General features: G+C 39.8%; 1 protein-coding gene across 1 annotated transcript in view; it reads left to right on the top strand.

Annotated features, from left to right (window-relative positions):
• The window catches only part of dnah5l (dynein, axonemal, heavy chain 5 like), a 233,743-nt gene that overhangs the window by 91,669 nt on the left and 116,507 nt on the right, over positions 1-25,567 (top strand). Inside the window, exons 42-53 of the mRNA XM_052015789.1 lie at positions 3,727-3,861; positions 5,006-5,195; positions 5,532-5,749; positions 6,146-6,457; positions 6,860-6,949; positions 7,039-7,275; positions 8,791-8,958; positions 12,202-12,408; positions 12,526-12,855; positions 14,914-15,120; positions 21,553-21,783; positions 24,486-24,640. Coding sequence (XP_051871749.1) covers positions 3,727-3,861; positions 5,006-5,195; positions 5,532-5,749; positions 6,146-6,457; positions 6,860-6,949; positions 7,039-7,275; positions 8,791-8,958; positions 12,202-12,408; positions 12,526-12,855; positions 14,914-15,120; positions 21,553-21,783; positions 24,486-24,640 — 2,480 coding nt within the window. The remainder of the gene's footprint in view (positions 1-3,726; positions 3,862-5,005; positions 5,196-5,531; positions 5,750-6,145; positions 6,458-6,859; positions 6,950-7,038; positions 7,276-8,790; positions 8,959-12,201; positions 12,409-12,525; positions 12,856-14,913; positions 15,121-21,552; positions 21,784-24,485; positions 24,641-25,567) is intronic.

Raw genomic sequence — 25,567 nt, 5'->3', positions numbered from 1 at the left:
CTCATAGAGTCATTATAGCACAAACTGAGACCAGTTTGGCCTATTGAACCCATATCAGCTACGTATTCCATTCCCTTTCGAAATCATTGATTATCTCTAGTTTCACCACTCTTGTAGGCATCAAGTTCTAGGTCATTATCATTCACTGTGTTAAAAAAAGTTTTTCCTCACATCCCCCTGTTTTGCTGAAATGTTAAATCTGTGCCCCTTAACTATTGTACCACCAACAAATGGGAGCAGCTTATCTGGCATGTCATGCCAAACCTTTCAATATTATGTACATCTCTATCTACTCTCCCCTCAACTTCCTTTCTTCTAAGAACAACTCTTGCCTCTCCAATCTAACCTTGTAGGTAAAAATCCCACATCTCTGGAATCCTTCTGGTAAATCTCCTTTGAGTCCTTTTGTGGACCTTATCATCTTTCTGAAAGTGTGATGACCAGAATTAGACACAGCTGTGGCCCAGACAGAGCTTTCGTAGGATCGTAGAAATGTACAGCACAAAAATGGGCCCTTATGGCCCAGTATGCCAACCATGATGCCTGTCTACAGAAATCCCATTTGCTTGCATTAGGGCTTTATCCCTCCAAATGCCTTTTAAACAATGTAATTGTATTTGCCTCCATTACCTCCTCTGGCAGCCTGTTCAATATATTCACCCCCTCTGTGTGAAAAGTTTACCTCTCAGATCTCCATTAAATTTCTCCCCTCTCATTTTAAACCTGTGTCCTCTAGTTCTACACTGCCCTGCTCTGGGAAAAAGACTCTGACTATCTATCCTATCTATGCCCCTCAAGATTTTGTAAACCTCTGTAAAATTACCCCTCAGTCTCTTATGTTCCAGTGAAAATAAACCCAGCCTATCCAATCTCTCCTTATAACTACAGCCCTCCATTGTAGGCAACATCCTAGTGAATCTCTTCTGCACTCTCTCCATTGTTTTAATCCCAACTCCATTGTTCAAGTAGTGTTGGGATTAAAACAGTACATAACACTTTTAAATGCAGTCTAACCAATGTTATGTAAGGCTGCAACATGACATCCCACCTCTTATACTCAATGCCTTGGCCAATGAAGACAAGCATACCAAACGTCTTTTTCATTGCCCTATCCTACTGTGTCATGGCTTTCAACCCAAGGTCTCTCTGTACATCAATGCTTCTAAAGTCCCTGCCAGTTACTCTATATGTCCAAAAATGAATTTGACCTCCCAATGTGCACTATCTCACACTTATCTGGAATATATTCCATCTGCTACCGCCTCACTGATCTGTGTCCCACTGTATCTTTAAACTTAGTAATCATAACTCTTACATTCTTAGTAATCATAACCATCTACAAACTTAGTAATCATAACTCTTACATTCTCATCCATTTATATGTTACAAACAACAAAGCTTTATAAAGGTTCAACATCTCTGCCTTTGCACCCAACATTTCTATTTATAAAGCCCAAAATGCTTTATTCTCCACTTTCAAAGATCTACTCCTGAACACTGTTTAGAAGTGCAGCATTAAATCTATAATGTTTCTCCCTGTACATTCTGCCAAAATGCATTACCTCACAATTTTGGTCTTAAATTCCATTTCCCTTTCTGTTAGGTCAACAAAAAAATTCAATGAGGTTGATTAAATATAGCCTGTCTTTTAAAATCTGTGCCAGCTTTCCAAGTGCCTGTTAATGTTTTTCTTGAATAAGTCTGTCACATTTGCGAGTTGCCAAACCTTTATGACCTTACCAGTATCAAACAAACATTTTAAGATTATGGCAAGCTCTCCCACCATCTCCATCAAAACTTTTAAGATAATTGATGCTTTATTTTTGTATCTTCTTTTAACCAGTTTGCGGAAGTTCTGGACTTCCTGCCAGTTAAAGGGTTAAATTCTGATGATTCTGTTTGGAACTGTGGCATTTGCTGGTAAGATCTGGCCCAATTAAAATTGAAGATTTTTTCCCTTGCTTCAGCATTTGGAGTGTTTGACTGCAACATTTGTGGACAGCTCTGTGCTTCCCGTATACAATAAGAAAGATCTATACTGCACGTCACAATTCAAATAATATCTGAGTAATTTAAAATATTTTTATATTTGAACAAGCCTCAATAATAAACACAAGCAGTTAACTTGAGCATGTCTTTGTTTATTCAGACATGCACCAACTATGTCAGACAGATATTAATTTAGTTTGATTTATCAATTGTGGCTCAGTTGTAACACATTTGTCTCTGAAGCAGGAGGTTGTTGGATCAATTCCCAGTCTAACCATTTAATTGCTCAGATATCTGTGCAAGTATAGAAGTCCCAAGCTTCCCGGCCTGTTCCTGACTCTGCTTCATTGTTGGAGTCCACATAGAGTCCAGCAGCAAAAGCAGAAATGTACAATAATTCCTCAGCATCCAGACCCAGGCAATCCACAGATCTAGCCTATTGCAGAAACAATGCCTTTATTCATTTGTATAGAAAGGAACTGCTGTGAAGGAACAAAGTAAGTATTAAATGATTTAAAGTAATTGAGTTTAGTTAATTGTTTTTAGATCTTTAGGTGTTTTATATCCTGATTTTTAATAATGTTTCAGATTTTTACCACCTGCTTGAATGGTTTAGAGTGTTTTGGCATGTCAGAGGCATTCAAAACATTCGCAGATTTTATAACTGAGCCAGAAAGCATAGCTTAGCAGGATGTCAGTTTTCTTGAGCTGTTTCTTGGCCATGGATCATTGTAGGTTCCCTCCACAACATGATGACATTAACGTTGCAAGACCTTGCTGCCATGCAAGACCTTGCTGCCATGCAAGACCTCACCTTTGAGTTCCAATCCAGCTTGGGAGCATAAATTGACAAGGATGGATCCACAACAAGTAAGCTTGTCTTTCTCACACAGTTCAACAAAGAGTGTGAGTGGCTACTGGCAGATAATTTTAGGCCACTAATCTTTTAATTCCTTGCAGGTTTTCCTCACTGAGTAGGTGAGAAGAGGGCTCAGAATAGATCTTATTTTCAAGGCTTTAAAATTGAAGAAATAAATAACTTGCATTAATAAAGCACCATTCACAAAGCACATTCTAGCCATGTATTTGTTGATCTCAATTGTAATAAAGCAAATGTCACGGCCAATCTGCATATAAGAAGGTCCCACAAAAAGAAAGGTGATAATGAAAATGAGGTTGTTTGAGAGATAACCATTGACCAGGATACAGAGGAAAACTTCCATTCATCAAAATAGTGTCATGGGATCATACATAAACTCTGATAGGTCAGGTAGCATCTTGAATTAACAATTCATCTGCAAGAAACGGTCCCTGGTAATATTTACTCGGTACTACTTTAGATTGTCAACCCAGAATATATGCTGAAGCCTCTGTAGTGGGCCAGTGATGCACAGTCAACTAATTTGAGCACAGATGTAGACAGTTCCTGAAACTGTGGCCATACAGCTTGTAAAAAAAATTGTTTCTAATAATGTGCAATGATGAAATTATAAAACTTGTTGAAATGTAAGAAGATTGCGTTAATAAATTAATTCAATATGACTTAATTCTCCACCAATATTGAAATTGCATGGTGGAAATAATTGTGAGCTCGACATATATATTGAAGGGAATGAAAGTTATGGTACTACAAAACTGGGTAATTTGTATTCTGGTTTTGGTCTAACTTCTACAACATATTAACATTTATTATTGTTTGTTGGATGGTAATGTTATCTAATTATCTAATGTTGGCAGGTGCACTATGACTTTGGCTTGCGTAACATTTTGTCTGTGCTGAGAACTCTGGGTGCTGTTAAGAGATCAAACCCAAATGAACCTGAGAAAACAGTGGTCATGAGAGTTCTGCGTGACATGAATCTTTCTAAACTGGTATGTACTGTGAAACTGTATTGTCACATCTTGAAGAAATACATTTTTGTACTGATTTATTGATTTGTAATTGCATTGATAACATCATGTAGACCTGATCAACATATGAGCATTATTCACCTCCCATTAAAGACTGCCTCAATATTGTATGTATTCAATGTTATTTGGCCATTGTATTCTGTCCTAAGGCAACTCCTAATTCAAACCTCGCACGTGAATCTTGATCTATCATCTTTGTGATTTCCTATTTCCTCCTCAGGACTTTTACCTGCAAATGATCACTTCCAAAATGCTCTTTCACCAAAGATGAAGATACTAATCTATCCTTTATCTGTATCAAGGTACTTAGAGTAATACAGCACAGAAGGAGGCTATTCCAAACTGGGCCATTCAAAAAGTTAAAATTTCTCACTATTTCCCAATATCCATTCAAATTTTTCTCCTTCAAGTATTTATTCAATTTCCTTTCAAAATTTCTAATAAATCTATTTCTGAAGAGGCAGTGTCTTCAAAATCCTATTCGCTGGTCATGTAAAAAAAAGTTCTTTGCGGTTCTTAAATCAATGAATTCTGGATGTAGATTTTTCTGGCACTGGAAATTGTCTATGATGAAAAGAAAATCTTTAAACTTATTTGAAATATGTCTTAAAAAGCTGAGCACAGTTGATGGTATTTTTATGTGTTGTTGGAGTGGATAATTTCTGACCTATTACATTCATTGTTGGTGATGGTGAACAAAAAATGGAGATATTCAGATGAATAGAAATAATGCTATTGGATGCATTTCTGCATACATCTACAAAGATGCTTTTCTGGGCATCTTTTTGCACATTTGTATGAGGTGCCCTATTCATTTATTAGCTGCATTGGATCATCAGAGTGGTGTGTTAACACAGATATTTGTGTATAGTTTTGTTTCCTCTGGAGTCCAAGTGCAAACTGGGCAATAATGAATTGAAAATCTCTCCTTTGTGATTATATTGCTTGTTCCATTGTGGCTACTTTACATGATTAGTAAATAATGGTCAAACTCTCTGCTTTGGGAATCTGTCCATCCAAGTTTCTCTTCATGCATTGCAACTCTGAAAGAACAGATTACAAGGTGAAAACATGTAAGCGTTATGGAATACTTACTCTGTTTTAGGTAGATGAAGATGAGCCTCTGTTCATGAGTTTAATTAATGATCTGTTTCCTGGGATTACCTTGGATAAAGCTGGCTACCCTGAGCTGGAAGCTGCCATTGAGAAACAAACCACAGAAGCTGGAATTATCTACCATCCACCTTGGATCCTGAAGCTGATTCAACTCTATGAAACTCAAAGAGTTCGACATGGTAATGGGTCATTTTATTAAAAGATGGACTAAAATTACAATGAATGGATAAATCTTCAGCAGTTATTTTAGAAAATTTAATGGACAAAATTATCATCAAATTTACTTTACATTTATCATTCTTCTAATAAGTGCTTCAAATATATTGATAGGTAACTGTCCAAAAGCAAAATACTGCAGATGTTGGAAATCTGAAATAAAAACAGAAACTGCCAGAAACTCGTCTGTGAAAGGTCATTGACCTAAAATATTAACTATGCTTAAAGATATAGAACTCAGTTAAGAGTGATGTTGTCTCTCGTGTAATACATGATGTTTTTGCAAAACAAACTGTTAGGTATGATGACTCTTGGTCCTAGCGGTGCTGGGAAGACAAAGTGTATCAATACCTTGATGAAAGCTATGACAGACTGTGGAGCACCACACAAAGAAATGCGAATGAATCCAAAGGCAATAACAGCCTCCCAAATGTTTGGTACCTTGGATGTTGCAACAAATGATTGGACAGATGGTGTTTTTTCTACTCTGTGGAGGAAAACATTGAAAGCAAAGAAGGTACCTTAATGATTCTATTCTAGTGCAATTAATTTTGTGTACATGAAAGTGAAAAACATATGCTTATTGAGCTAGCATTCACAGAGTGTACCCTCATATGTTATAGCGTTCAAATAGGAATCATTTATTTTATGCATATCTGTTGAAGGATTTGCTTAAAAATTAGCTCCAGGTTTTTTATTAGGTTAGGCAAAGAAATTACATTTCTAACAAAATATGGGTGTATAACCAAAATAACGAAACCAAAGAAATCATGGGAAGAGTTTTGAAAATTTAGCATTAATAGTGACAAGATTTTTATTGATACCTATGAAGATAGATGTATATTTGCAAACATTTTTCTTTAGCGCTGATAAAATTTCAGCTGTTAAATTATATTACATACTTGTCTTGCAGGGAGAACACATTTGGATTGTACTGGATGGACCTGTAGATGCCATTTGGATTGAGAATCTTAACTCTGTTTTAGATGATAACAAAACTCTTACACTAGCGAATGGTGATCGCATCCCAATGGCACCAAACTGTAAGATTGTTTTCGAACCCCATAACATTGACAACGCATCCCCAGCCACTGTATCCCGAAATGGCATGGTGTTTATGAGTTCTTCGGTCCTAGACTGGAGACCTGTACTCAAAGCATGGCTTCAGAAATTGCCCGCAGCACTATCTGAACAACTTTGGAACTGTTTTGATAACGTTTTCCAGGTATTCATAGTTTTATCTTTGTTTATATTTAGCCTTACTGATATTTCACAACAATTAAAACTGTACCATTTTTAATTACTGATGTGATTGGCTCCAATTTTTGGTAATGGATTTTCAGCAATTTGTTTCAAATGTTTATTTTTGTAAACAATTGGACTTCTGCATAATGGTGTACTCTAGCTGTGGTAGAAGTGTGTGGTCTGTAATATAAAGGTTCTCTTAGGGTTTTAAGTTCTGCTCTCTAACATCTAACTTTAATTTTGTAATAATGTGTAATAAAAATTCAAATAGTTTTTGCTGAAAATGATTAATAATGTGAATTTGAGTTCGTAGTACATTTTCCTCACAGCAGCTGATACACTTCTAATTATATTTTATAATGTTCCTTTTGGTCTTTTCAAGGATTTAATCAGTTTTGTCTACACTGCTGTATTACCAAAAATGCAAATTCTGGAGTGTATGTACATTAAACAAGCAATTGACCTTCTGCAGGTAATGGAATAGTGAAATAAAGCAAGAATATTTATTTGTCACATTAAATATTTCAAGCCAAGTAAACCATACAAATCAACTTCTTTTAGGGCCTATTGCCAGGAATTGAAGACAAGCAACCTAGCCCAGAGCAAGTAGCTCGGTTATTCATTTTTGCTGTCATGTGGTCAATTGGAGCACTTCTGGAATTGGATGACAGGGCTAAAATGGAAAGCTTTTTGCGGAATCATACTGCACCACTGCAGCTTCCAGTGACTGAAGGAGAAGAAACAATCTTTGAATTTGTTGTTAGTGCCGATGGTCACTGGGAGCATTGGTCAAAGAGGGTCAGTATTTTGGCATATAAAAAAAATAAGGAATCTCTTGCTAGTGTTATTGATCAATAGGCTGATGCATCAACAGAACATAACTTCCTATCCACTCAATATATGGAAGAGGAATATTTGTAGCCAAGCTGAATATAATGTTTTTATAAACTTTTCAGGAAATGCACCTGGGGAAGAAACACAATGGACATCATTAAGCAAGAGTAAGCTATGGTCACTTGAAACTGACACCAGGAAAAATTATATGTCCTTGTTAAATGTTCTGTTACTTTCTTACTACAATCGATGTATAGCAACCTGGGCACAAAGTAGTTTATGAAGGATTCTGTGAAGTGCTGCTTTCCAGAAGTCCTTTTAAATAACATCCATAAACATTCCCCTGTCCCCTTCTGTGGTAACATTTTCTTTAGAATTCAATCTATTTTATCAGATATTCTATACAGTTTGCCTTTTTCTCCAATTTTGCTTAACATCCGCACATTACTTATATTCTTTATTTACAAAAGTGCTCTGTAATTATCTGACAGAAGATACATCTTTGGATGTCAAATTAGAAGTCTTTGGATTCTTCTCCAGAAGCATGTCATTTTAAATGGATAACAGTAGTATGGATCAGATGGAGGCACAGTCTGCATGATTCAATTTGTGATACCACTGCTTTATCATCTGGATAAAATAAAAATCTCTTAACTTTCCAAGAAATCTGTAATTTGCAAAATAATCAAAAATAAAATTATGTTCATACAATTACATACAAACATATGCATGATAAGATAGTCATATAGCAACATGGTATTTAACATGGTAATTCATCAGTGTTCTGATGAAGGGTCTGGGCCCGAAACGTCGACCGTTGATTTCCCTCCATGGATGCTGCCTGGTCTGCTAAGTTCCTCCGGCATTTTCTGTGTGTTGCTCCAGATTTCCAGCATCTGCAGTATCTCTTGTGTCTCTGGTATTTAACGCCACCGGGTTTGAAGGTTTTTGACAGTAAGAATAAATTAATTGTGCTTATAATGAATTCTGAGTTGCAGATTTATGTCCCAATAATGCTGTCATAAAAGCTGTTGCATAGTGGGATGTAAATGCCAAAAACATTCCCTTTTGAAACTACTGCAATGTCAGATTTTCATACTGTTTCTGTTGCATGGTGCCCTTTAATGTGAAGCTGCTTCTTTTAGTTTACCTTTATCAAGGATTTTGCTGAATATAATTGTGAAGAAAATTAGGTTGATATCTTTAAAGTATAAGTCAGTGCTACAGATTGTGAAACTTGACATGTACAGGTATTCTTGGTTGCCTTACTATCTGAGAGATGGAAGTCTGACCTAATTGGCTTCAAATTGAATCTTATAGTTGATCCAAAGCAGAGATAGAGATGTATTTTTATAGTTTCATTAAAACTTGCTGATTCAAATTTGCAATTCAAAATTCAGGAAAGAGCTGACATTTAACATATATGTGCTTTGTAAATGGAACTAAAGATGAATGAACTCCTTAAATTCCCAATTTCAGGTGCCTGAATATATATATCCATCAGACTCAGTCCCAGACTATTTATCAATTCTTGTACCAAATGTGGACAATATCTGCACAGACTTTCTCATGCACACAGTGATGAAACAGGAAAAAGCTGTAATGCTCATTGGTGAACAGGGAACAGCCAAGACTGTTATGATAAAGGTATGATATTGAATCTTAAAATTTAAATAAAACTAAGAATAATAAAACATTAGTTAAATGCTATAAAAAGAAGTTAATATCTGACAATGGAATAGGTTTATTTAACCTAATGTGTACAGAATTAATACAACAAGTGTAACTAATAGGAAATACGTTTAAGCTCACTAGATTTTAGTTTTCAAATAATATCTTGGTAGGTTGCATTCATTTCCCTTGGATTGAGTGTCATAATATTTAGCAACTACCCTAGCAGAGATACAGTTTATACTCTTAGACTATGTTACAGAGTTATAGAGTCATAAATTTATACAGCATAGAAATGGGCCATTCAGCCTACCACATCCATCCCAACTTTTTTGTCCATCTACACAAATCCCATTTGCCCACATTAGGTCCTATCCTTCCATGCCTTGCCTATTCAAGTGCTGTCTAAATGTCTTTAAAAGTGGTGGTTGAATCTGATCCCACCACCTCCTCTGGCAGGGCGTTCCAGATATCAATCATTCTCTGTGTAAAAAATTCTTTCCCCTCAGATTCCCTTTAAAACTCCTTCTTCTCACCTTAAACCTATGCCCTCTTGTTTTAGGTATGCCCATCATGGGGAAAAAAAAGATACTGATCATCCATCTACCTATGCCTGTTACAGTTTTATATACCTCTTGTCAGGTCACCTTTTAGCCTCCTTCACTCCAGGGGAAGCAAACCCAGTCTATCCAATCTCTCTCCATAAGTACAGTCCTCCAACTCAGGCAGCATCCTGCTGAACTTCTCTCTCCAATGCAACCACATCCTTCTTATATTTTGCTGATCAGAGATAAACACAATGCTCCAAGTGCAGTCTAACCGGTAGCAACGTAACCTCCCAACTTTTATATTCTATGCCCAGTTCTATGGGCAAGCAAGCCTTATGCCTAGTTCACCACCCTGTTTATCTATGTTGCTACCTTCAGGGAATGATGGACTTGAACCCCAAGGTCCCTCTGTTCATCAACATTCCTTAGTGCCCTATCATTTACTGTATATGTCCTACCCCTATTTGACTTCCCAAAATGCATCACCTCACATTTGTGGGGATTAAATTCCATCTGCCAATGCTCCACACAACTTTCCATCTGATCTATATCCTACTATGGCCTTGGACAACTTTCCTTGCTATCCACAATACTGTATAGTGTTGAATAATTTTACAGGTTCTTGTATCTATCAACATCTGGATATTTTGAAGCCTTTGGTCTTAGAGAGAAACTATATAGCATTAAAATTCTGTAAGACTATTCCACAATATAAGTGCTGGGAAGCAACTGCTGTTGATCTCTGTTTCTGACCTTGCCAATGTATTTGTGAAACTATAGCTGAGGAACATCCGGGCAAAATTGAGAAATCCAGAAATACTCAATTCACATCACATAGATTGCACTCTAAGTGTGCTCTGCACTCTGTCTTGCTTAGCCCAGGAAGTGGGTGGGGTTGGGAAAAAAATCAAGCACACCAAAATTCCATTTGTTTATTCGTCATTGTCCAGGATTGTCTACTAGTTTACTTATTCCAGTTTGTAGTTAATTAGGTGTCAACCTGACTCAGTGTTACCACACTAGTCTCTGAAGTTGATGGGTTCAAGTCCCACTCTGTGACTTGAATATATTATCCAGGCTGATTCTTCAGTGCCGTATTGGTGGAGCACTGAGTAATGAATGCAGTATTCCACTTCCTCAGTAAAACACTGTTGGAACTGCTATCCTTGATAAATTAAAAAGGCCTCTTCTGATCTTGGGTTAATGTAAAAGCAAGAGCATTGACCTGGTGACCTGGCCATCAATTACACTATTCCTTAGTCAATGATGTAACAACAGTTTAATTGTTTTTTGTTTGTAGTCTATGTGAGCTTGATATTTTGGAAACCAGTCAAATTACTCCTTAACTTCCTAAATTACAGGACTTTAAAACATTAACTTACAAAGAGATTTTAATAAGCAAATAAGAAAAACTGGCAAATGAATATCAGTCCTGGACCATACAGTGATCAGTTTGTATCTAAATAGAATGAAACAAATTATTTCCAAGATGGTGAAAAATACAAAACAGTGCAGCTCCAAAGAGAATTTGGGATCCATGTGTATAGATATTTAACTTGTCATGGATAGCAACTAGAAGTAAAAAAAACATATAGGGTGTTACAGCTATACATAGTCCTGGTTAAACCATTCCTGGATTACTGTGAACAGCATGGAGACTACACCTTAAGAAGGATATAGGTGAGGGTTCATTGTTGACTTAATTGACTGGACTCCAAGGAGGGAACATCACAAAAAAAAACTATGGTTAGAATTTAGAAGGGTGAGAGTGATTTGATCAAAATTTTCACAGTATTAATAAAACCAGATGGTGTAAAGAGAAATTGCTTCTCCTTGTTAAAGAGTTGACTAGCAGGAGGCATAATCTTAAAAATTGCAGACATGCTTTGAAATGTTGTGATACTGATTTATCAGCACTATGCAGCTGAAACCCATTTATTTTGGAATAACTATTTCAGCGTTGTTATGTGTCACTCTGGAAATTCAGTTGGCCACTTCCTGGCATCAGTCACACTTGTGAGACTGATGCAATTTTCGTATCAGGTGCATGTAGTATGATGCCATTCCTTGAATATTTCTCCTTTTGAACATAATGGTGGCACCTGGATGGTGTTATCCTAGAGATGCTCATCATTGGCCACTCAAAGTACAGCATTATCTTATTGGCACAGTGCATTCCCTACTTTCATGCTTGGTCCCACATCCAAGCCCATATCACAGTGATGACCTATCATGCCCCAATCACTGGCCACACCCTGGGTCTATGATCTGCTGCCCTGACTTTACTATTCACCACAGCGAAAATACTAGTCCCAGATCCTGGTTAACTGATATCCTCACCCTTGCATGCAGAGTTGACGGTCCCTAATGTTCCCAGCCCCTGGCTTCTCAATCGCTGGCCTTGATCCATCCTCCTCTGCCTCACATATTCTGAGCCCAGATGGCCATTCATCTCTGGCCACAGCAATAGTCCAATTGGGCCTATGGCTGTAGATCTTCTGATTCAATCCTCCAAACTGTGTAATTCCTGGTCACTTACTCTCAAAACATTGAGGTCCAGCTGCTGCACCCATCCGGTCCCACTAGGATTTCTTAGTATATGTTTTGATGAATGTTATTTTTGTGGATTTTACTTGAGACATTAATTTACATATTGGATATCAATTTTCAGGGCTACATGAGCAAGTATAATCCTGAAGTCCATGCAACCAAAAGTCTGAACTTCTCCTCTGCCACTTTGCCAAATATGTTCCAAAGGACTGTTGAAAGTTATGTGGATAAACGCATGGGCAGTACATATGGCCCACCCAGTGGCAAAAAGATGACTGTGTTTGTTGATGACATTAACATGCCTGTGATTAATGAATGGGGTGATCAGGTAAATGTGTTCTTTAGTTCAGTTGTTGAAGCATTTTTCAATAAAACAGCCTTTATGCACTTTGTGATATAATTTGTGCTTTAACTTGTTTAATGTAACTCTCTTTTCATTAAACAGATAACCAATGAGATTGTCCGACAGCTAATGGAACAGAAGGGTTTCTACAATCTAGAAAAGCCTGGAGAGTTCACCAGCATTGTTGACGTACAGTTTGTAGCTGCTATGATTCATCCTGGTGGTGGCAGAAATGACATCCCTCAACGTCTCAAAAGACAATTCACAATTTATAATTGTACATTACCATCAAATGCATCCATTGACAAGATCTTCAGAACTATTGCAAGTGGCTATTTCTGTGAGCAGCGTGGTTTTCCTGAAGAGGTTTGCAAACTAGCCTCAGCTTTAGTATCAACCACTCGCAAATTGTGGCAGGCTACCAAGATTAAGGTATGGTATATGCCAACATCTTGTAGAATGGTGGCTATCAAGTTTTAAGTGGTTTGATGACTTTAAGGCAGGGAATTAGGAGTGAAGAGAGAAAGGTCTGACTGTAAAATCAGACCTGTGACATGCATTTTTGTTCACTAAGTAGCTAGTGTAGGTTGAAATGGATGCCATATATGTGAAGGCATAAATCTGCATAAAGTTGATCTTTTTTCATTAATTTAATAGGGTGAGGGCATCACCAGAAGGCCAACACTATTCACAATCCATGAAAAAATGGTGTTGGACCACTTTGTTAACCTATTTCTGAACTTCTGGTTAAAATATTCCCACAATGCAGTGTACCATCTCTAACATTTCCACTATTTCCAGGACATCAGAGATGTCCTCTTATTTCAGTAAACGGGGCTTCCCTTCCACCACCATCAACACAGCCCTCACCTGCATCTCCTCCATTTCTCATACATCTGCCCTCACCCCATCCCCCCCCACAACATAATAGGGACAGGGTTCTCCTTGTCCTCAGCTAAGACCCCACGACCCTCTGCATCCAACACATCATTCTCTGCAACTTCCGCCACCTCCAACGGGATCCCATCACCAGGCACACCTTCCCCTCCCCCCCTCTCTCTCTGCTTTCAGTAGGGATCACTCTCTCTGCGACTCCCTTGTCCACTCATCCCTCCCTGCAGATGACCCTCCCAGCACGTATCCCTGCAACCGCACTAAGTGCTACACCTGTACCTACACCTCTTCCCACCACCATTCAGGGCCCCATACAGTCCTTCCAGGTAAGGCAGCGCTTCAACTGTGAATCTGAGTGTGTCATTGTTTGCATCTGTTGCTCCTGGTGCGGCCTCCTCTACATCAGTGAGATCCAACGCAGATTGGGTGACTGCTTCGTCGGGCACCTTTTCCCCGTCCGCTGCAAAAGCAAGGATCTCCCGGTGGCCAGCCACTTCAATTCCACATCCTACACTCCCATAATGACACGTCTATCCATGGCTTCCTCTACTGCTACGTTGAGGCCAGACGCAGGTTGGAGGAACCAACACCTCATATTCCGCCTTGGTTGGAGACTGACAGCCTCAACACCTATTTCTCTAACTTCTAGTAACCCTTCCCCTCTTCCCCCCCCCCAATCCTTCTCTTTTCTGCCCACTTCCTTTCCAGTCCTGAAGAAGGGTCTCAACCTGAAACATCAACAGTTTATTTCCCTCCATAGATGCTGCCTGACCTACTGAGTCCCTCCAGCATTTTGTGTGTGTTGTACCATCCCTAAAGTGCAGTTATTCACCAAGGCTTCTTTGATGGTACTTCTCTTTACCATAAGAAAGACAATGACTGCAGGAACGTGGCAACACCACCACCTGCAAGTTCTTCAGTAAGTCAAAGACCATAGCGACTTGGAAATATACTGCTGATCCTTCTTCATCAGTGAGTTAGAATCCTGGAAATCTGAGCCTAACTGCCACAGTGGGAGTTTCTTCACCAAAGGACTGCAGTGGTCTATGAAGGTAACCCAGAACTGTTCTCTCAAGAATGAGGTGAACGAGAGAGAAACTGAGTGGACTGGTGGGAGTGGGAAAAGAGCACAGGGGGAGTGGGTTACCAGAAACTGGAAAATTCAATGCTCATATCATTGGATTGTAGGCGTTTGTTGTGAGATGGAAAAGTGCTATTGTTCAATTGAGTTTTGTTTTTCATTTTAAATAGGTTGTTTACTTTATAGACTCTTTCCCACTAATCTGATTAAAAGACAGTTAAAAATTAGTGATCTTCACTTGTTTGTATCCAAACTCCCTCCTTTTTGTTGAAACTTTTAGTTAAGTGACAAATTAAATTCAACCTTTGTTGTCGCAAAGATTAATTAAGTGAATGGTTGCTAACTGGGAGAGACCTGTAGTGGCTAGGTTAAAAGTCAACTAAGATGGGGCAGTTGTAAGTTAGTGGATTTTTGATCAAGAAACAGAATAGAGTTCATTTATTGTGCCTTCTCAATTTGTGTCATTTTTTAATGTGATCTTTTAGTCTACTTTCTTCACATTTTTTGTTTTACAGATGCTTCCCACTCCAGCCAAATTTCATTATATTTTCAACCTTCGTGATCTCAGCCGTATTTGGCAAGGAATCCTCAATGTCATATCTGAAGTTTGCCAGTCTCCAGATGTTTTGGTATCACTCTTTAAGCATGAATGTACTCGTGTTATTGCAGATCGATTTACCAACCAACAGGACAAAGATTGGTTTGATGCCACAGTAAAAAAGGTTAGGCAATATATTTTTTTCTTCCAACCCTAAAAAGGGACTTTGTGGAGATAAACATAATATATGAACACATTCATGATATTTATTGTTCATAGAAAAACAGAAACACTGGAAGAACTTAACCTGTCAAACAGCATCTGTGGAAAGAGGAACTGGTTAACATTTCAGGTCAATGATCCTTCAATAGGACTGTGGAAGAGTGGAGGTTTTACAGTTTCAATGCAGAGTGGGGGAGGAGGGTCCAAGACAAAAGACCATATGTAGATAAGTCAAAACAGATCAAGTGACAGGAGCATGAGTACTGATCATTAGCGAGGTATTTTGATGAAAATGGGTGAGAAAAGAACATGAGCAGGATAATAGAAAACAATAAAAGAGCAGTTTACCTGAAGCCAGAAATTCAATGTTCATTCCTTAAGGTTTCAAAGTGCCAAAATGGAAGAAGAGATGTTGTTCTTCTAGTTTATGTTGGGCCTCACTATGGTAATAGAGAAGGCCACAGATAGACAGATCAGAATGGAAGTGGGATTGAGTGTGAATTGGTGCCACTTCGAAGGAAATTTTTTGTTGTTGTGAGCCCTGAATAAACAATGATTTTCCATCCCTCTAATGCTCCATTTGAAGCAACATACAAAATGCTGGAAGAACTCAGCAGGTCAGGCAGCATCTAGTGCCTCACCCCTTTCATTCCACGTCCCTGTTTGTGCATTACCTGGTCAGATGTGCCTAAGGCCTTAGGTACAACTAAACATTTCAGCCGAGGGTCAACAACCAAAACAACTGTGCTACTTTGCCCATTTAGCTCGCTGATTAGGGCACACTAGAATTTCACAGTGTCTGTATCAAAAATTCTCTTGATCTCATCCTTGAAGATACAAAACAAAGAACATTCACTACCCTCTGAAGTAAACAATTCTAAACAATCATGATCTGAATGAAGAAATTTCTCATCTCAATCCTAAATACCATTCCTCATTTTAAAACTGGCCCCTAATTCTAAACTCTCCATCTTGAGGAAACAGCCTCTCCCAGCATTCATTCATCAGGTAGATTGTTACATTTTCAATGATTCACCCATTCTTTTGAACTCCAATGAGTATAGGGTAAAACCAGAAAATACTCAGCGGGTTAGGCCGTGTCTGTGAGAAGAGAAACAGAGTTAATGTTTCAGCTTGGAGAACCTTCACCAGAACTGAAAAGGACTCAAAAAATGCATTAAAAGCTGCAGGGAGAGTGGGGGAGGGGAAGTCTTTGAGAGGGGAAAGCCAGGGTGGCCAGGGGGATAAACTGTAAACTTGGTTACCTAGTCAATGAGTGAAAGGGGACACAAGGAATTCTGCAGATGCTGGAACAAAAAGTGCTGGAGGAACTCAGCAGGTCAGGCAGCATCTATGGAGGGAAATAAACAGTCAACATTTCGCGCCGAGACCTTTCATCAGGACTGGAAAGGAAGAGGGCAGAAGCCAAAATAAGAAGGTGGGGGAAGGGGGAGGAGCACACGCAGGCAGAGGAGAGGTGAGTTCAGGTGATAGGTGAGTCCAGGTGAGAGGGGGAAGGTAGGTGGGTGAGGGAGGGGGGGGAAAGATGCAATAAGCTGAGAGGTGATAGGTAGAAGAGGCAAAGGGCTGAAGAAGAAGGAATCTGATAGGAGAAGGCAATGGACCACAGAATAAAGGTTGGAGGAGGGGAGGAGAGGATCTGGCAGGTCATCAAGGTGGGGGAAGGGAGCTACAGGAATAAGGGAAGACAAAAGAGTGGGGGGGGGGAGAAAAAGAAGGGGTGGGGTTAACAGAAATTAGAGAAATCAATGTTGAAGCCATTAGGTTGGAAGCAGTTAGAGGGTAAGAACATAGAGAAAAGAATCCAAAGAATGTGGGAGTTGTGAAATGCAGTGCAGGAGAATATGCCCAGCACGTCAGGTTGGGCATGTCCTCCACTCCCAGGGAAAAAAAAGGAAGGGAAATAAAAAGGATGGGGAAAAAAAAAACAAGCTGAGCAGATGGATGACTGATTCAGACCATAAAATGAAATTGTAGGATTCAAACTTGAGTCCGGAGAGCTGCAATGTGCCCAGATGGAAAATGAGGTGCTGTTCCTCAAGCTTCCAATGGACCTCACTGTGACAGTATAGGAGGCCATGGATTGATAGGTCTGAGTGGGAGTGGGATGGAAAATTAAAGTGGTGGGCAATGGGAAGCTTAGGGTCACCCCTGCAGGCTGAACGCAGTTGTTCTGCAAAGCTGTCACCCAACCTGCATTTGGTGTTTCCAATGTAGAGACCATATTGTGGATATCAAAAGCAGTACACTATGAAGAAGTACAAGAGTATCGTTGCTGCATCTAGAAAGACTTTTTGGGTTCCTGGATGGTGGGAAGGGAAGACGTGAAAGGACAAGTGGTTGCAAGGGAAAGGTTGTAAGAAGGGGGTTAGTTGGTTGGAACGGAAGAGTGGACTAGGGAATCACAAAGGGAATGGTCCCTGCAAAATGCTGAAAGGAGAGGAGAGGGGAAGATGTGTCTGCTAGTGGAATATTTTTGAAGGTGGCAGAAATTGCAGAGAATGATCTGTTGGATGCAGAGGCTGGTGGGGTGGAAGGTGAGGATCAGGAGAACTCCTGTCCTCATGCAGGGTTTTGACCCGAAACATCAACAATTCCTTTCCCCCCACAGATGCTGCTCGACCTGTTGAGTTCCTCCAGCACATTGTTTGTTGCTCCAGATTCAAGCATCTGCAGTCTCTTGTGCCTCCAGATGAATCTATCCTTGTTCCGTCCTGGAGGGAAGGGTTGAGATGCAGTCAATGGCTTTCTTAACAATGGTAGAGGGAAAGCTGTGGTTCAGAAGGAAAGAAGACATTTTAGAGGCACTTGTATGTAAAGTCTCATTATCAGAGCAAATGTGACAGAGATGGAGGAACTGGGAATGGAATAGAGTCATAGAACTTGGAGCATTGAACAGTACAGCACAGGGACAGGCCCTCAGACCCACCATGTTTATGCCAACCATGATGCTAATCTAAACTAATCCCATCTGTCTGCATATGAAGGCGAGCATGCCAAATGCCTTCTGTACCATCCTATCTACTTGGGAGCTATGGGCTTGCACCACAAAATCATCCTGTACATCAAGCCCCTAAGGCTCCTGCCATTTACTACATTTCTTGCATTTGACTTCCCAAAATGCAACACATCACACTTGCCTGAATTAAACTCCATCTGCCATTTCTCCACTTAAGTTTAGAACTGATCTATATCCTGCTGTATCATTTGACAACTTTCCTCACTATCCACAAGTCCACCAATTCTTGTGGTCTTCTACATACTTACTAATCAGACCACCTGCATTTTCATTCAGATCTATTACGCAGAATATCCCAGCAATCTCCTTCCTTGCCTCCCTGTGTATCCTGGCATCATCCCATTAGGGCCTGGGGACTTATCCACCTCAATGCACACAATACCTCCTCCTTCTTAATATCGACATGCCCTAGAATATCAACACACCTCCCAAATCTCACTATCATCCATGTCCTACTCCTTGGTGAATACTTACGTGAAGGACTCATTACAGACCTAGCCCATTTCCTCTGCCACCATGTCTAAATTCTATTCACTGTCCTTGAGTGGACCTAGACTTTCCCCAGCTACCTTTTGGCTCCTAATGTATGTATAAGATGCTTTGGGATTCTCCTTAATCCTATTTTCCAAGGATACTTCAAGGCCCCTTTTAGCTCCCTGTTGTTCATCTCTCTCCAGGTGACAACACTTCCAGGCAAATAATCATATCAACAGAGTTCTGTTTCCAAGTACATTATTAACCCTTACATAATCTGATTATGCACGATAACATTTATTTTTTATTGCTAAGCTGGGATATTACCTGCATGCTTGTGAACTGCCCAGCTTCATGATAAGCAGTTCTCCTGACTCCCAGACATGGGGGTTTGCCTCTTCTCTGAGATGGTGTCTTCAACGATTCTTCTTTAATGCAATTTCTTCTGATCTTCTAGAAGCTTCTTCGTTCTTCCCATTCAGTTCTGTAGCTGAACTTTCCTTCACAGTTCATACCCAGCTTCTGACATCATTCCCACTCTCCCGCCTCCCCCATCTGCCTACCACCCCGCCTCACCCGGATCCACCTATCGCCTGCCAGCTCTTGCTCCACCCCTTCCCTCCACCTTTTTGTACTGGCTGTCTCCCCTCTTTCTTTCAGTCCAGATGAAGGGTCTCAACCCAAAATGTCGACTGCCCATTTCCCTTCATAAATGCTGCCTGACGCTTTGAATTCCTCCAGCGCTTTGTGTGTTGCTCCAGATTCCAGCATCTGTAGTCTCTTGTATCTCCATTTATGGATTTGTTTTTGACTTTCATTTCTTACACGTACCACTTGTCCGCTGTCACGCTCTTATGCAGTTACCAGGTAAACAGGCAATATCTATTCACTTCACATAGCATTTGATCGCTCAACCACCTATACAATTCTGATGGTTTGACAATCATATATCCATTCCTTTGTCCATATTCTTGACTCTTGAGCCAGAACCTCTCTGCAGCCAAATCCATGGGGGAAAGAGCTCTGCTTTCTGGGGTCTTGCTGATCCTGATGGGATACTTGGCACCTTTTCTCTGGCCACACCTAATTCTTTGTTTAAATTCTTCTCTGCTTCCTTAATGTTCCTCAAGGGCCTTGTCTGATTTCAGCTTCGTAAACCTTACAGCTTCTTTTATCTTTTTGACTGAATTTACAATATCTCTTGTCATCCAAGTTTCTCAAATCTTGCCATCCTTATCTTTCAAACATGCTGGTCCTGAACTCTAACCAACTGGCTTTAAAGATCTTCCACAAGACAGGTGTGGATTTACCCTCAACCAGCCTCTCCCAATCTACTTCCCCCAGTTCCTTCCTAATACTGCTGTAATTAGTCTTCCCCTAATTTAGAACTTTCACCTGAGGACTAGTTTTATCCTTATCCATAACTATTTAAAAACTTATGGAATTATGATTATTGTTCCCAAGATGCTCCCCCACTGAAATTTCGATCACCTGGCCAGGCTCATTCCCCAATATGTCTGTAGTTGGGACTATCTACATATTGTTTCAAGAAACCCTCCTGGATATACCTAACAAATTCTTCCCCATCTTTACCAATTGCATTAAGGGAGGCCCAGTTCATATTAGGGAACTTAAAATCGCCCACTACAGCAATCCTGTTGTCATAGAGTCGTGGAGTCATAGACTTATACAGCATGGAAGCAGGCTCTTCAGCCCAGCTTGTCCATGCTGACCAATTTGCCTTCCTGAGCTAGTCCCATTTGCTAGCATTTGGCCCATTTCCCTCCAAACCTTTCCTAACCATGTACCTGTCTGAATGTCTTTTAAATGTTGTAATTGTAGGCACCTCTACCACTTCTTTTGGCTGCTTGTTCCACATACCCACCACACTCAATGTGGAAAAACTTGCCTCAGGTCCCCTTTAAATTTTTCCCCTTTCACCTTAAATCCATGCCCTCCAGTTTTAGACTCTCCTACCCTGGGAAAAAAACTGCGGCCATTCACTTTATCTATGTCCCTCATGATTTTACATACCTCTATAAGGTCATCCCTCAGCCTTTTACGCTGCAGGGAAATAGTCCCAGCCTATCCAGTCTCCCATAACTTATGTCCTCCAGTCCCGGTAACATCCTTGTGAATCTTTGCTGCACCCTTTCCAGCTTAATGACATCCTTCCTATAGCTGGGCAACCAGAAATCCAGTGCAGTCTCACCAATGTCTTGTACAGTCGTAACATGACATCCCAATTCCCATGCTCTAAACCCTGACTTATTCCTGAGTTATATGTTCTATGTAACATGAGGGCATGGTGGAAATTGACAGCAAAATTAATGAAACCTTTCAGTTCTGCATGAGTGCAGGAAGCAACACCAATGTAGTCATCAATGTCCTGGGAAAAGAATTGAGGGAGTGGGCCCTGGTAGGACTGAAACAAAGACTGATCCACAATCCCCCAAAAAGACAGCCATAACTTGGACCTATGTGTGTGCCCAGAGCAACACCTTTGATCTGGAGGAAGTGAATGGAGTAGAAGGAAAAGTTGTTCAGTATGAAAACAAGTTCAGCCAGGTGAATAGGGCCCACCCTTCTCAAATTTGTCACATAAGACAAGTCCTTTTTCCATGAAATCAATGCGGTGAATTTACATTGAGAGATCTCGCATCCTGATATTGAGGCCAAAACTTCACATAGTATTCCAGTTGTGATCTCACCAAAACCCTGTACAATTGTAACAAGACATTACTCATAGTCCAGTCCTTCCAATGAAGGCCAACACACTATTTACCTTTCTAATTACTTGCTATATCTCCATGCTAGATTTATAGCATTTGTCTGGTAGCACTTGTTGTCAAATCACTAATTTAATCTATTTCCATATAGATTGCTTCAGAGGATCATGGTGATGCGATTTTAGCAAATATTCAGAAAGGAGCCTACTTTGTTGATTTCCTACGTGATGCTCCAGAGGCCACTGGAGACGAACCAGATGATACGGAATTGGAAGCTCCTAAGATTTATGAACCAATTCCATCATTTGATGAGTTGAGTGAACGCCTGAAGATGTATATGGAGCAGTACAATGAAGCTATTAGAGGTGGAAAGATGGATTTGGTATTTTTCAAGGTAAAAGCTTAAATTATTTTGCCTATGGTAATACCAATTGTGGCTGATTGATATAATTACGAACTAGAGGCAAAATACATTTTTACATTTTTACATCTTTACATCTTTACTTGGAAATGCTTATATCCTCAAAGTCACTGGTAAAGAAAAAAGCTTTCACTAAATGTTAATCCCTGAAAGTTCTGGATTATATTTTGGGCAGTTTTGGGTGGGTCGAGGATGACTTGTTTCCTCTATAGTTCTGTGGATTCTGAGGTGACTGATATATCAGTCCTATATAGGATGCATAGTTTCTGCTGCAGGAAGGGCAGATAGGTTGATTGGGTTCTTGTGTGCTCCCTCCACTTTTTGCACATCCTCCATCTGCAACTGTTGGAGAAATTCAATCCTGCAGATTTGCTTCAATTTAACGAAAAGGCTTTGGAGTATTACAGCAAGAACAATGGGAAGAGGGTTAATGCAATGAAATAACTTTGTTTGACCACAGTCTACAGTTTACAGTGGATCTATGGAGGATCATGGCTTGTATGTCATCATGGAGCAGACAGGAGATGGTGTTGAACTTTGAGATTGCCAAGTTTGGGAAAGATCCACAATATGCCTGCTATGTTGGCATAATCAAAGGTTTTTGTGATGTCAAAGAAGTCTACATATCCTGACTGATGCAATTTTATTGAGCTAGTCACCCTTGAGAAGGTGATGAGCTAACTTCCTGAAATGCTGCAGTCCTTTTGGTAAAGGTGCTCCTCCAGTGCTATTGGGTAAGAAGTTGCAGGATTTAGGCTAAGCAATGATGAAGGAATGGTGATTGACTTCCAACTCAGGACGATGTGAAATTCAGATTGGTGTTCCCATGTGCCTGCTGCCCGTATCATTCATCATTTGCTTTTTTTAGCTTACCAAGTTTTTGTTCAATCCAGGGCTTCAGCTGAGCATAGGTCTGTTTTCTCCCCTTGTGCTGTGATTGTGCTTCCAGTCCAAGAATGCCTTGCATTTACAATTTATCACCTTCTGGCTATTCTCAACAAGCCTGTCTTTGTATTTTCTGGTGGTAAAGTCAAGAATCTCTTCAAAGGGTGCTAATTATGGTGAACTTCAGCCAGTCCAGACACTATGGACACTCTATGGCTCCTGTTGGTTGGAAATCATCAGGTTGACAGTGAAACTTTGACCAAATAGTGTTTTCCTCAGGACATCTTTGAATTCTTTATTTCTCCTCTGGCAATGTGTCTACTGCCTTCATCATTTAGGGGTCAGTTTGAAGGATATGACAGAGCAGACTTGGTGGATTTTGGTCCAGGCATTGTCATGGAATCAGAATCAGAATCAGAATCAGGTTTATTATCACTGTCTTATATGACATGAAATTTGTTGCTTTGCGGCAGTGGTACAATACAAAGACATAAAGGACTATAAATTACAAAATAAATAAATAGTACAAAAACTAGTGCAAGAATAAAAGGAACAATGAGGTAGTGTTCATGGGTTCATGGACTGCTCATAAATCTGATGATGGAAGGGAAGAAGCTGCTCCTGAATTGTTGAATGTGAGTCTTCAGGCTCCTGTACCTCCTCCCTGACGGTAGTAACGAGAAGAGGGCATGTCCCAGATGGTAAGGGTCCTTAATGATGAATGCCGCCTACTTGAGGTACCGCCTCTTGAAGATGTCCTTGATGGTGGGGAAGGTTGTGCCCGTGATAGAGCTGGCTGAGTGTACAACCCTCTGCAGCCTCTTGTGACTCCGTGCATTAGATCCTCCATACTAGGCTGTGATGCAACCAGTCAGAATGCTCTCCACTGTACATGTAGAGCTGCTGGCATGCCTTCTTCATGATTGCATCAATGTGTTGGGCCTCTGAGATGTTGATGTCCAGGAACTTAAAGCTGCTCACCCTTTCCACCACTGACCCCTCAATGAGGACTGGTGTGTGTTCTCCTGACTCCCTTTCCTGAAGTCCACAATCAATTCCTTGGTCATGCTGACATTGAGTGGTAGGTTGTTGTTGCGACACCACTCAACCAGCTCCCCCCATGGGGCCATGCCTCCCCCCAGCGAAGACATTGACTACCTAACAGGGGCCATTGCCTGGACTGATGGTGTGGCCGTGAGGCCCTGTACTTGTCCCTCTGACGAAACAGGGTATTAATTATGACAAGACCATGTTCTAAAATTTTGGTCAGGAGGTGGACTGTAAGTATTTCATCAGGAGTAGAATTCCTCTTTGGCATTGTCTGGTGCTTCCAGGATCAATTGTTTTGCCTTTAGTAATGTAAATGGAGATAATTGATATGATCAAGGACTAGAGACTGAGATACCAGTATTTCTTTTTACATGGGAATATTTCTATCTTTGTAATCACTGTGAAAGTTTATTGGCTCCATTAAATTTTAATCTCTCAATGTCCTAGACTAAGTAGTTGTTAAACTGATAGCAAATTAAGAACCGTCTGCTTCAGGTACATTTTCAGTGACCAGTCTTTCCAGATATCTAGGATTTACAGTTTTGATTTGAGTTGTAAGTCATTATTGTATCATTGTGGCACTCACATGTTAACTTGCTGTAAAAAGTTTTTAATTGTCAACTAAAATCCTGAAGTATTAGTATCATGCACTACTAGATCAGTGTTTGGGAACGTGCAGTAAACTGACTTTACTCTGGTTTTAAAATGCAATCATTTGTTGCCAAAAGGACGCCATGATACATTTGATAAAGATATCCCGTATCATTCGAACTCCACAAGGAAATGCTTTGCTGGTAGGAGTTGGTGGATCTGGAAAACAGAGTCTTACTAGACTGGCATCATATATTGCAGGATATCAAAGCTTTCAGATTATACTCTCAAGGTAAATGTGTTTAGCAGTATTTTTTATTATTCCTGTTCCATATTACGACTTTATGTTTATTAATTCACTTTTGGTGAAGTAGCTGCATATGTGAATCTTGCAGTATTCAGAATATATGCAACTGACTACATATACATTGGAGAATGTATTATGTCTCTTTTAAAGTTAATTTATTTTGTTTAAAATTGAGAAAGTGATATAGCCATATTAAATTTCATCCATCAAACAGTTGAGATATATTGATGCTGAGACCATTTGTTATTAAATTGGAAATGAGGAATATTATCATACTTTTTCATGTTTTCATATTTTCCTCTAACATAGAAGGAGGCCACTTGACCCATCACGTCAATGCTAGCTCTCTGAACAATCTATTTTATTGCCCCACTTGTAACCTATTCTCTCCCCCATGCTCATCAACTACATGCTGATTCTCCTATCACCCAGCTACAAGTGGGGGTAATTAATCTACCAGCCAGCATATCTTTGGGATGTGGGAAGAAATTAGAGCACTTAGGGAAAACTGATGCAAAGAACATGCAACCTCTACACAGAGAGTACCGGAGGTGAGGATCAAACCCATGCCACTGTACCAACCTTAATATTGATCAAAATTACAAAAGAAACTTTTAAAAAAAAAGTAAGACAGGGGTTAGTTGTCTCCACAAAACAAGCCCAACCTGTCACAGCTTCTCTAATTCCCCACAACTGTGCCAATACCTTAAATGTTACTCTTTATTCTCTATAAACCATTGCTCTGTAGCTTCTTTTTCCCATCCTATACCATCCATGCTTGATCATGTTAGATGAATGCAAAGTAAATACCTAGACCCTTGTTGCCTGGTTCTTGTTCTTTGCACTTCTATCTATAAGTTCCTTTGCCTATCTCTCCTTCTTTAAAAATTATCTTAAAACTTTGACAAAGCT

The sequence above is a fragment of the Pristis pectinata genome, chromosome 5 (assembly GCF_009764475.1).
Source record: "Pristis pectinata isolate sPriPec2 chromosome 5, sPriPec2.1.pri, whole genome shotgun sequence".
NCBI classification, from domain to species: Eukaryota; Metazoa; Chordata; class Chondrichthyes; order Rhinopristiformes; family Pristidae; genus Pristis; species Pristis pectinata.
The sequence above is the reverse complement of the archived record's forward strand: the minus strand, read 5'-3'. Positions and strand labels throughout refer to the sequence as shown.